Source organism: Xiphias gladius, chromosome 9 (assembly GCF_016859285.1).
Source record: "Xiphias gladius isolate SHS-SW01 ecotype Sanya breed wild chromosome 9, ASM1685928v1, whole genome shotgun sequence".
Taxonomy (NCBI): Eukaryota; Metazoa; Chordata; class Actinopteri; order Istiophoriformes; family Xiphiidae; genus Xiphias; species Xiphias gladius.
In genome coordinates this window covers 3,540,404-3,551,519 of record NC_053408.1, presented here as the reverse complement: position 1 = coordinate 3,551,519, position 11,116 = coordinate 3,540,404, and the positions used below count along the sequence as shown (strand labels likewise).

The 11,116-nt window shown below is 43.3% G+C and overlaps 2 protein-coding genes across 3 annotated transcripts in view; one reads left to right on the top strand and one right to left on the bottom strand.

Annotated features, from left to right (window-relative positions):
• Positions 1-3,024: 3,024 nt before the first annotated feature.
• The window catches only part of armc7 (armadillo repeat containing 7), an 8,671-nt gene continuing 579 nt past the window's right edge, over positions 3,025-11,116 (top strand). Inside the window, exons 1-5 of one of the 2 annotated variants that reach the window (XM_040135667.1) lie at positions 3,025-3,162; positions 4,242-4,353; positions 5,812-5,955; positions 6,094-6,441; positions 10,917-11,003. In XM_040135667.1, coding sequence (XP_039991601.1) covers positions 4,257-4,353; positions 5,812-5,955; positions 6,094-6,440 — 588 coding nt within the window. In that variant the 5' untranslated portion in view covers positions 3,025-3,162; positions 4,242-4,256 and the 3' untranslated portion in view covers position 6,441; positions 10,917-11,003. Of the gene's footprint in view, positions 3,163-4,226; positions 4,354-5,811; positions 5,956-6,093; positions 11,004-11,116 lie in introns of both variants that reach the window. The other variant, XM_040135666.1, reaches the window with a different exon arrangement.
• acsf2 (acyl-CoA synthetase family member 2) overlaps positions 8,639-11,116 on the bottom strand; it is a 27,063-nt gene continuing 24,585 nt past the window's right edge. Inside the window, exons 15-16 of the mRNA XM_040135664.1 lie at positions 10,983-11,051; positions 8,639-8,745 (exon numbers count right to left, since the gene is read on the bottom strand). Of these exons, the coding sequence (XP_039991598.1) occupies positions 8,683-8,745; positions 10,983-11,051 (132 nt within the window). The 3' untranslated portion in view covers positions 8,639-8,682. The remainder of the gene's footprint in view (positions 8,746-10,982; positions 11,052-11,116) is intronic.

Sequence of the window (11,116 nt, the reverse complement as noted above, 5' to 3'; positions counted from 1 at the left end):
TTTTTTTTTCCCCCCACTGTTTGACATTTCATTGACCAAATGATTAAGAGGATAATCAGCAGATTCATGGATCATGAACGTTGCAGCCCTATTTTCAGTATTGATTTATTAATTATTTGGTCAACAAAATGATGAATATACAGAAAATTTTAATAAAATGCCCATGACAAATTTCCCAAGCTAAGGGGGACGTCTTCAAATTTGATGTTTTTCTCTGACCAACAGCAGAAAACTCGAAGATACTCAATTTACAAATGACACATAAACCAAGGAAAAAGAACAAATATTCACATTTGAGAGGCTGGAAGCAGAGAATGAGGACGTTTGATGGATAAATGACTGACACGACTGATCGATTGTCAAAATAGCCGCTGACTGATTTTCAGTCTTGTGATTGCACTCAGTGAATATGTTATGAAGTTTTGCATGTTTTATTATATTTACTACAAATCAAATATATCTTACATCGTAGCTGATGGTTTTTCAAATACTGTACATAAATACTATTGAGGTACTTTTACATTACCGGAGTAGTTTCAGTTTGCGCTGATCTCATACTCCATTACATTTCAGAGGAAAACAGTTTTACTTTTTACTCCACTAAATTTATATGACAGTTTTAGTTACCAGTTACTTTTCAGCTTAAGATTTTACACGTGAAACACACGAGGAGCTCATAAAATACGATTCAGTGCTCTGCTGGGAAAGTAACCGGTCTTGTATAACGTACCTAAAGTCAGCTACACGTTGACAAATTACAGCATAAAGTGATAATGTCCAAAAATACAATGTGTTATGAACGATAGAGTATAAGACTCTGAAAGCAGTGTCTCTGCATTGTGCATCCACTACCTTTGATACTTTAAGTACATTTTGCTGATTACACTTTGGTGCTTGAGTAAAATTTCGAATGCAGCACTTTTTACCTGTAACTGAGTATTTTTAGACCGTCGTGTTTGTACTTTTACTTAAGCAAAAGGACCCGAATGCCTTTTTTCCTTCCACCACACCTTCAGATTTTTGGATGTATTTCTCCTCCTGTCCCGGGGCAGCTGTCGGGGCCGGAGCTCCTTTCTGTAGGACACGCGACAATCAGTCAGCGGGCCCTCAAAGCTCGCTCGAGTCCTGTGGGTTACGTTGTCCTTTCTCGGGGATCCGAAAACCTGCACTGCTTTACTTCTGAACACTCTGAAAATCTCAAAGTGTGCAACTTCAGTTGTGGCCAACACTGTCCTCTGCTGGACAAACGTGTGAAAAGAAAGGAGGGAGAAAAAAAAAAGGAGCTGATACTAGAAAACACTTTCAGCACTTCGGTCATTTTAATGGTTAATAAACATGTCTCAAAACAGACATAAAATACAAGATCACATTTTTCCATTCGCATGTGAGAACAGTGTCGCCTCTTGCACGGCAGACGTCTCCACCTGTGTTTATTGGAAACTGATGTGTGAGCATAAATCCGTTGGTAGAAGACGGCCCACGGCAGGGCATTTACAAGCCTCCGTTGTCTTTACACAAGTGAATCAGGCTTTGCACAGTAGAATATATATGTGTGCGTATGTTGTGTCCACATCTGTAGACCTGCGCAACGTGATCCCTGCCCTCGGAGACACCTTGCGGCACAGCGGCGAGGTCACGGTTGGGGGCTGCCGTGTTCAGCTGCTCCCTCTTTTCTTCTTCTCGGCCAGCTCATCCATCTGCCGCTGCCTCCTCTCCAGGACCTCCATCCTCTTGAGATCGTTGCGCGCTCGCTCCTGGGCCCTGAGCTCGTCCACGTCCCCGAAGAAGCTGTGCCTGCACGGGGGACAAAGCGCGAGATATTTGTACACTGTTGAGGGAAGTAATAAACCAGTTTCCGGATAAAAACTCAAAGAATGTGTAGGCGTACAGCCCAGAGAATGATTTGACAAATACGCCAAACAGGGGCTAATGGACAACGACATAACAAGCAGGCTGAACCAAAATCACTGACTGAAACAGGACCAGCTGTGTAGGGGGGATGAAACTGGGTGAGGCTTCTGAAGAAGTGACAGTTTCATCCAGAAATCTTACACCGTGGCACGAGTGAGAACAGCAACGAACCACAAGGTGCTGAGAGGTGGTGGTGGTCCTGCACCTTCAGCAAGGTCTCTGATGGGCAAAAATCTCTGGGCGGACAGGTGTTCCCTGCCGAAGCACAAACAAGGAGGCGAGGCTGAGGACTGGGAATGCAGCAGACGAAGGAAACGCGGAGCCGATGTCCAGCGGCGGGGAACCGGCGGGACACCCGTCTGCCGTCCCGGAACGTCTGTTCAGGACTGGTCTCTGTGGAAAGCCAAGCGACTCAGCTAAGCGTGAAAACACATGAACTGGAAATGCGGAAATATGGCAGCGGGTGCTCTGGCTGCCGAGAGCTACGGGGATGAGGGTCTGCAGGCAACAGTGGGGCATGGTGGCGGATCCTCTCAGGCTCTGGGCTGCGTTTCTGCAAGTGGAGTTGGGGATTTAGTCAGAATCCGCGGTCTCCTAGTTGCTGAGAAGCACAGGCAGTTCTTATCCGTCACACAGTCCCATCAGGGAGGCGTCCGGTCGACCCCAGCAGGCCAACGGGCCCAAAACGCACGACCAGAGTCATGACGGACTCCGTTCAGAGACAAGAACAAGGAGGAGTCCGGCAACAGATGGTCTGGCCCCCCGACAGAGCCCCGATCTAAGCACCATGGAGTCAGTCTGGGATCACGTGAAGAGACGGAAGACACTGAGAAAGACTGAATCCACAGAAGAACTGAGGCAGGTTCTCCAAGATGCTGGATCAACCTACCTGCCAAGAACCTTTAAAGAGGTAAAGGCAAAGGGGGGTCACAGCAAATACTGATTCAGTTAGGTTTTTTTTTCTGTTTTACTCCACGTTGTATTCAATTCACTCATAAAATCTATTCACGGCGTTACTTCTGACAGCATCCTCTCAGTACTCTCAGTACTGTACATATTACATTATTCTGTAGTATCACATATAGTCACAAGGATGCACCTGCTGCTAAATGATGTCGGCGCGTTTGCTGATACATTATAAAAATCGACTGATTGCTGAGGGGGGACGCTTCAATGAATGAACAGCAGAGGGAAACACACCCACTGGCAGCTTGAGGGGACTGAGGTGCAAACGCTCCGGGCGGACATGCGGCGAGTCGTACCTGTTGTAGAAAGCAGCGGCCAGTCCGACGATGACGGTGCCGAACAGAACCGGTTTGGTCAGACGTTTTCCGGCGGACAGCCTGTGTTGCTTCATTACGGCTAAATCACGGCGAGGCGGCCGCTCTCCGACATACAAAGGTACAACACGACGCCGAAGTTAGCTTCCGTTTCGCCGCTTCCGATTCGGCGGTCAGAGGGGAAGTTAAGGGAAACAAAACCACAATTTCAGGCAGGCAGATTCAGGCAAAAAAAACAAAAACAAAACGGAAAGGGCTGCGACGCTGCGACAGTGTCGTAAATGACAGGGCTACTAGATGCAGGTGAAAAAAGCGGTGAAATCTCCCTTTTTTGCGTTATCACAGATTATCAACCGAGTAAAGGTTTCACAAATCTGAAACCTTGTTTTAAAGAGTCAGTAGCTGCTCTGAGATAATCTATTCCAGATTTGACAAGTCTATAGTTATTGTGATTTTTTTGATCTAGAAGCAGTGAAATCTCCCCTTCTTTTTCTTTTTTTTTTGTGAATTTTTCACAAATAGAATAAAGGTTTCACAAATTTAAAAGTGGGATTCAGTAAACTTAAAGTCTTTACCTAAAATATCTGACGCACTTTGACAACAGTAAGAGCTGCAAAAAAAAAAAAAAAAAAAAACGGTGAATCGGTCGCTCAGCTCTGTCGGTTAAGTTTCCCTTAAGTTTCCCCTTAACTCCGAATCGGAAGCGAACTTCAGCGCCGTACAGAAAACTTACCTAAGTGAACTTTCTATCTGACCTTTCCACTGACCTCATTCTTGTCATGCAAAATTTTCCCCAGAAAAATTATGGTAGACTTTTCAACCCCCACGCAGAACATGCAAAGACGCTTCTTTGTGTGTTGAAGTGGTTTTGACTGAGTTTTTGTCTGAATCACGAGTTAATTTAACGCGGATAAGGCGGAACCTCACTCTCAACGCGCCGTCGTACGGACACTTTCAGGGACGGACAAAACAGAAGCAGCTGGAAATGAAAACGCTCTTGATTAGTTTTTTTTTTTTTTTTTAATTAATTATTAGATTTTTTTGATAAAGTGAACACCGGAGCTGATGCTAAATATGTGGAGGAAAGGCTCGGCTGAAGGCTCTGACCGGTTTGAATATTTACAAACTCTGGTGACTGAATTTCAGGACACCGACAGTGAAGGTGAGCGCGGTTCTTATTTTATTTTAGTTTTATCTGTGGATCTTTGTTGGTTAAATTCCCTAAAAGCAAACCCTGAAAACCCTAGAGAGTCTTAACATATAGCTAGAAATTGAACTAATAGTTAGTTTCATTATTTAAGGGCAGACAAAAGGGTGGTTAGATTAGGGCAGCAGCAGCTAACAATTGTTTTTATTATATGTCGATTATTTTCTCGAGTTATCGATTAGGCCAATAAACCGTAAATATCCATCCCGAATTTCCACAGCCCAAGGTCACGTCCTCAAATGTGTTGCTTTTATCCGATAAACAGTCAAAAACCCAAACACACTGATCGTAGAAGACTAGAAAAAACAGAAATAACCAGAAAATTCTGACACATTTTCTCTAAAAAATCTATTATCCAAAGAGTTGCCGATCAACCAGATGATTAATCTGTGGATTTATTTTATCGATTAGTAGATTTAGGTCAATTCAATGTTATAAGATAATGATAGATGTTCATCCCAATTTCCCAAAGTCCAAGTTAACTTCTTCAAATGTCTTGTTCTCTTTTAGAAAAACAAACCTATTGATCATAGAAGACTAGAAAAACGTGAACTATTTTACATTTGAGAAGCCGAAACCATAGAAATTCGACATTTTCTCTAAATGAATTGATTAATCGATTAGTTGATTGCTAAGTATTTTGATAACCTTCTGATTTTTTTTTTTCTCTATTAGGTCAATAAAATATTGGAAAATTGTAATAACTATTAACTATTTTTTTATTTTTCCACCTTTACTTTGGGTGTATAAAGGCCTGTTCATGCAGTGGGTTTGACTTGCCAGTAGTTTCCTTGAAAAAATGTCAAGAGAATCATCATGTTTGACAGGATAAAGTGTGGAGACTATATAGTTCGTTACCTGAAACAATACAAAGTCTAATGATTGTTATACTTTTATTATGGGAATCCTGAAGTAATAAAGAATTTTGCCCCTTATCATCTGTTTATTCTGATCTTGACATGAGGTAGTATCAATAATTAACACAGCTTTAACGTTCTCCTTTTCTTCTGTGCCTTTTAAATTGTAGCTCGTCCCACAGGAGATTTTTTGAGGCAGATACCAATATGGATACTAAAGTTTTTTAAAATAATCTGGTACTACTTTTCGGCGCGCACACACATAGCATAAGCAAATAGTTTCTGTGTCCCCCTCAGGTTTTGAAGTCGACTCGTTGTTGCTCTCTGGTGGGCAAAATGTGTAATGGCGTCACTGATTCTAAATAACCTTAAACATATCATGGGGATGTCTGGGCTGCAGCTTCTTTGTTACTGACTGGCCTGTATATCCATAATAAGGTGTTATCAGCTGATAATATCAACCGGCCAATTTATCATTCAGGCTTTAATTAACATGAATTTGTTTTCGATAGTTACTGTTTTTGAGTTGCTTACACAACTTTGGTCATTGCATCAGAGGCAAAGGAGCAAGTGCTGGCTAACCTGGCCAATTTTGCGTACGACCCGAAGAACATGGAGTATCTGCGGGAGCTGCAAGTGACCGACCTCTTCTTGGACATGCTGACTGAGGAGAATGAGAACTTCGTGGAGTTTGGGATGGGTGAGTATGACACCAACAAAAACTGCAAATCACTATCTCGCCCTTGTTGTTTTTACACTGTGCAATCGCCGTCTCCTTGTCTAAAACTGTCTCACTGACTCAGCATTATCACGTGTCTCATCTGCTCCATGTTCTCAGGAGGGCTATGTAACCTCAGTATGGACCCCGAATGCAGGGACATCATCCTGCAGAGCAGCGGGATCGGCCTAGTCACCAACTGTCTGTCAAGCCAGAGGGAAGAGACAGTCCTGTCAGCCATTACTACGCTCATGAACCTCGCAGCGCCCTCGTCACGCTCAGAGATCGCCGACCCGGCCATCCTGCAGTGCATGCTGCGCTTCTCCCTCTCGGAGAGCCCCCGACTGCGCAACCTGGCCGCCGTCTTTCTGCAGGACTGCTGCACCCAGGAGCAGGTGGCCCGGGCGGAGCAGCAGATGCAGGGACAGCAGACGGCCGTCGGGATCCCGCTGCCGAAGGACGGCTGAGGTTGTTTTCTTTTTTTTGTTTTTGGTACATAAGTGGATATGTTTGCTCTCTGTGAGAGCATCTAAAAATGTCTGCGGCCGGTGAGTTGGCCAAAAACCCTGTGGACACCCAAACATCACATCTATATATGATTGTTCAGAGCCTTTTTGTCAAATGTTACAATACATTTGTGAGACAGAGAAAGTGTAAAAAAAGTGCTAAAGTGTAGTGAGGTGCAAGTGGCTGCAACGCTAATCTGGTCACAACCTGTCAGTCGAACTGGGAAAACCGCATTTGGTTAATTACACCTGGAGCCTGACTTATGATGATCTTTGTCTTCCTGTGCACTTTTATTCCCTTTTTAAATATGAATTGAACCTGTAGTCTAGGGGTATGATTCTCGCTTTGGGCGCGAGGGGCCCCGGGTTGTGCTTTTTCTTACCACATGAGGGAGACTGGGTAGTTCTTGTCAAACTGAAGGGTTCTTTTGATACCATCAGCTATTGTCAATACACAGTGTGAGTGCTTGAGAGATTGATGTAGTTTATTACTAATAGCAAGAAAACATCAAATTTTGTTGACTTCCAAACAATTTGGCAAAAAAAAGGCATTGGGAGAGAAGTGACAAAATCTTGCTTGTAAAAACAGGCTCACCCTCTGCAGTATTAATGTCGCTACCTATTTTTCCCCAAAAATGTACATTCCTTTGGCTTTCAAGTGATTTTCTAAGACCCGGGGCAGATGTTGGGGCATGTTGAAACCAACCGGTTGACTCTTGCGCTTGGCGCTCTCCTCCAGAATACCATGTCCTGAAATGTTAAATCCAAACCCAAAATATGTAAAATAAAAAATGCAAAATAAACCTTGAGGTTCCTCTGTAAGAGCCAGGAGCCCCGTTTGTTTTCTTCTGGGCTCTCAAGAGCTATTTCTGGGCCGAGTCCTTCAGGTCTAGACAGAGGACGACATCCGATCCTGCAGCCCAGCGTCAGGTGGAATGCACATGTAACCGAGTCAGACCCCAGAGGAAATTCTTTACAGCTTTGACTGTGTGTGTCTGTGATACTCGCTCATTTCAAACACCACAGAGTTTTAATTTTTAATCAGTCTGTGCGTGTGTGTGTGTGTGTGTGTGTGTGTGTGTATTTGAATGGCATTACAAGGGCTTAAGAGGCGTGCACCTGCCACCAAGATCAATAAAAATACTTTCTTTCTTCCCGTAAAAAGAGAAACACCCATGCCTGGTTTTAATAATGTGGTCCAAAGTTTATTTCAAGCTGATGTTAAAAAAAAAAAAAAATTTTTAAATCTTTCTGCAGTATAAAAAGGAAGCACAGTGGTTCAATAACAAGTTCTGCACTGATCTTCCATATTCTATATGTATGATTGAACAAAGTGGCTCAGCAGCCCCACGAGACATCTACTCATTTCCCTCTAGTTCTGTATCATTGGCTCCACATTTCTATTAAAGCTATACAATTATGCAGTTTTGTGTTAAAGGATAAGTCTGGTGTTATTCTATATATTTCTTACTCTCAACAAATCCCATGAAAGGACCGAAATCAACATTACACTACTCCATCTCTAAAAACTTTACAAACTTTCCCTAGGCCGCGTGTGACCAGCTGGTTCCACGTGAAGATGTAAATCCTTAAAAACCTGCTCACAAATTCATAGTTTCATTTTTATAAAACAGCTCAATAACCTCCTGAAACATCGGGTCACAGTTTGTTTTCTGTTTTTTTTTTAGCAGACGTTACTCAAACAGGTGTAAAAAAAAAAAAAAATTGCATTTGTTTGGGACTATTTTCAACAGCGGATGAATACACGTTTTGTGCTCTAGCGAGTAATTACAGCAGCAGGACGGTGTGTGTTTATAATACCTCAGGATAAACTACAGGGGGTGTGTGTGTGTGTCTGTGTCTGTGTTTTCATGGTAATGAAGGTCGCCCAGTGCAACAGTGTTTTTGTATACACAGACGATACTTGTTTATCAGATCAAGTCATTGTTGCTTTTGGTCTCCTCGTGCGATTTGTTGAGAGCAAGATAAATACATAACCTGAACCTTATCCTTTAATAAGCTGGTTGCAGGAGGATACACGCAGCCATTTTGCTCGCTAAGCAGCTTCGTACCCATCTATCACACGTCTGCAGAGGGCTCAGGCTGTCTGTTGTTGTTATGTCTTCAGGCCTTTTAAGAAGCTCTGACATACAGGTTCACTGTATACAAGAATTGAATTCCCTCCATGCACGAGCAGGGCCTCTCATTTTCCCTTCTTCAGTCCCAGCTGCTTCTTGGCCTCCTCGCCTAGTTTGTGCTTCTGGATCTGAGGAGAGAGAGAGAGAGAGAGAGAGACGTGCTGAGTCAGCAGAAAGTTTTTCCTCCAGGTTGTGAGTTGTGGTGAATAAGACTGCTTTGGACGTAATAATGTGAAAGTGATCAAGATTTCGGAAAAATAAACAACTGTAGAAGAAACGAGGAATCGCATCAGTCGTGTTACGGTTGAGCGATATGATGATAAATTCTGCGAGACGAGGTCGGTCAGAGATTTAGCTTTGCTCTTTTTACATCCCTTCAAGGTCTGTGGTCGTATGAGGGCATTGTGGGTAAGACTGCACATTAATGAGCAGCGCCGCTTTATGGCAAAATCCGATTTACGGGATTTTTGTGTCGCGGTGGTGAAACGCCTTGACCTGTAGGGTATTTATCCCGCCAGATTGGCCAAAAACATCTGAACTGAACCAGAGATCGATTGTGTGAACTAGCTCTGCCAGGGTTCTCACAAGAACTAAAAAATACGATCGTATCGCTCCTGGTTTGGCTTCCTTGCTCTGGGCTGCCTGTGGCCTTCACAATTGATTTTAATTACTAGTTTTTCTCCCTACATTGCTGACCTTCTCCCTCCCTACGCTCCGGCCCGTAGCCTGATATCTGTTGATCAGATCTGTTGAGCAGACTGGAGATGGGGGGGGGTTAACGTTTACCGTCAGGGTTCCTAAACTGTGGAATTGCCTTCCACTGGAAATTAGACAATCTGTGTCCTCTTTTAAATCTCTACTAAAGTCTTATTTTTGTAGATCAGCTTTTATTTAGTTTTACATGGATTTTTCATTTTGTCATCCTAGTTTATGTATTTATTGTTTTCTTTACATATTTTCTCTTATGTATTTTATTTTCTCCTGTGTGTTCATCTTCTCATGGTTTTTTGTCTTCTCTCGTGTCTGTAAACCACTTTATAAACTTTATAAAATGTTATTATTATCATCAATTTCCAGAAAATCTGTTTTATCGAGATAGGTATATTGATACCTCAAAAAATTTAGGGCTGCAACTAATGATTGCTTTCATTACTGATTATTGGATTAATTGTTGGGTCAATAAAATGTCAGAAAAAATGGAAATGCCCATCACAAGTCCATAGAGCCCAAACCGATGTCTTTAAATAGCTTGTTTTTTTCTGACCAACAGTCCCGAACCCAAAGATTTTAAATTTACAATGACGACCTGGCTCTGTCCAAAGGCAACAAAATCCACCTACCAGCACCTGTAAAGCTCACTGATGGACACGTTACACTGCATTTTGTCTGTTTTTTCCCTACAAAAATACACGAACCCCCCATAAGACCCACAAGCTGTCATGTGTCCTTTTGTCTACGGCTCAAGCAATCAAGATATGACACGTCAGTTAGTGAGCCTGACAGGTGCTGGTTGGTGGACCTTATCATCCCTGTTTCCAGTCTTTCTGCTAAGCTTCATATGTAGTGTACAGATATGAGGGTCGGTATCGACCTCATCTAACCTTCGGCAAGAAAGCAAATAAGCCTATTTCCCAAAAAAAGTCAAAGTCCTTCTTCAAAGTGACCGCACTGGCAGGGATCTGTAGATGTGCGGATCACATTACATCCCCAGTGCTTTCTGAGAGGTGGGATCCACGTCTCCTGGAAATCCCTGCAGCCGAAAACCGCCGCGTTCAAGGGCAGCCTGCGGTGTCGTGGTGACACTGTCGGAAATCCGCTTGACGGCTCCACTAGCCCGGGGGCAAACTAGTCTACAGGCTTTCAAGTGCGCGTCCTGTTGCTGTCCTGGAAAGCACTGTTAATACTGAGCGGATTATTCCGGTGAAGTAAAGGAAACCGGACCGTAGGAGGCTGGTGGTCTGCCGCCCTTCTGGCTTCATCTGATAGGGCACGGTGTGCGTGCAGACGAGCTAATAGCTGCCTTTCCCTCCTGTCTGGGGGCATTCGGGGCAGGCCTGTTCAAACACAGCGCCATGTCGACAGTAGATTACTCTAAACGGCGTCCCGTGAGAGAAGCACAAGAGGGGAGTTGATGTTTTTGTGTTGGACTTCGCCCCTGCCCAGTTTATCAGAGATTATTTACAGGAGCTGCTAAGTATAGTTCTGTTTTTTGGGTTTTGTTTTTTTTACGCTTTATGCGTGTCATCTTAATAAACACAGTAAAATAAACCTTGTTTGTCTGTCGTTCATACATTCATAGGAAAAACCTGGAAGAGCATGGAGCACTACAGGAGCTGAGCTGAGAAGTCAGGATTTGGGAAATTACCTTTCCAGTAACAGTGAGCGGGTAGGTGGTTACAAAGAGTACGTAGCGAGGAATCTTGAAGTGAGCGATCTGAAAGGAGCAGATGAAGAGGGAGATAGTGGGCAAACTGATTTTAAAAACACAAAAAACCCATG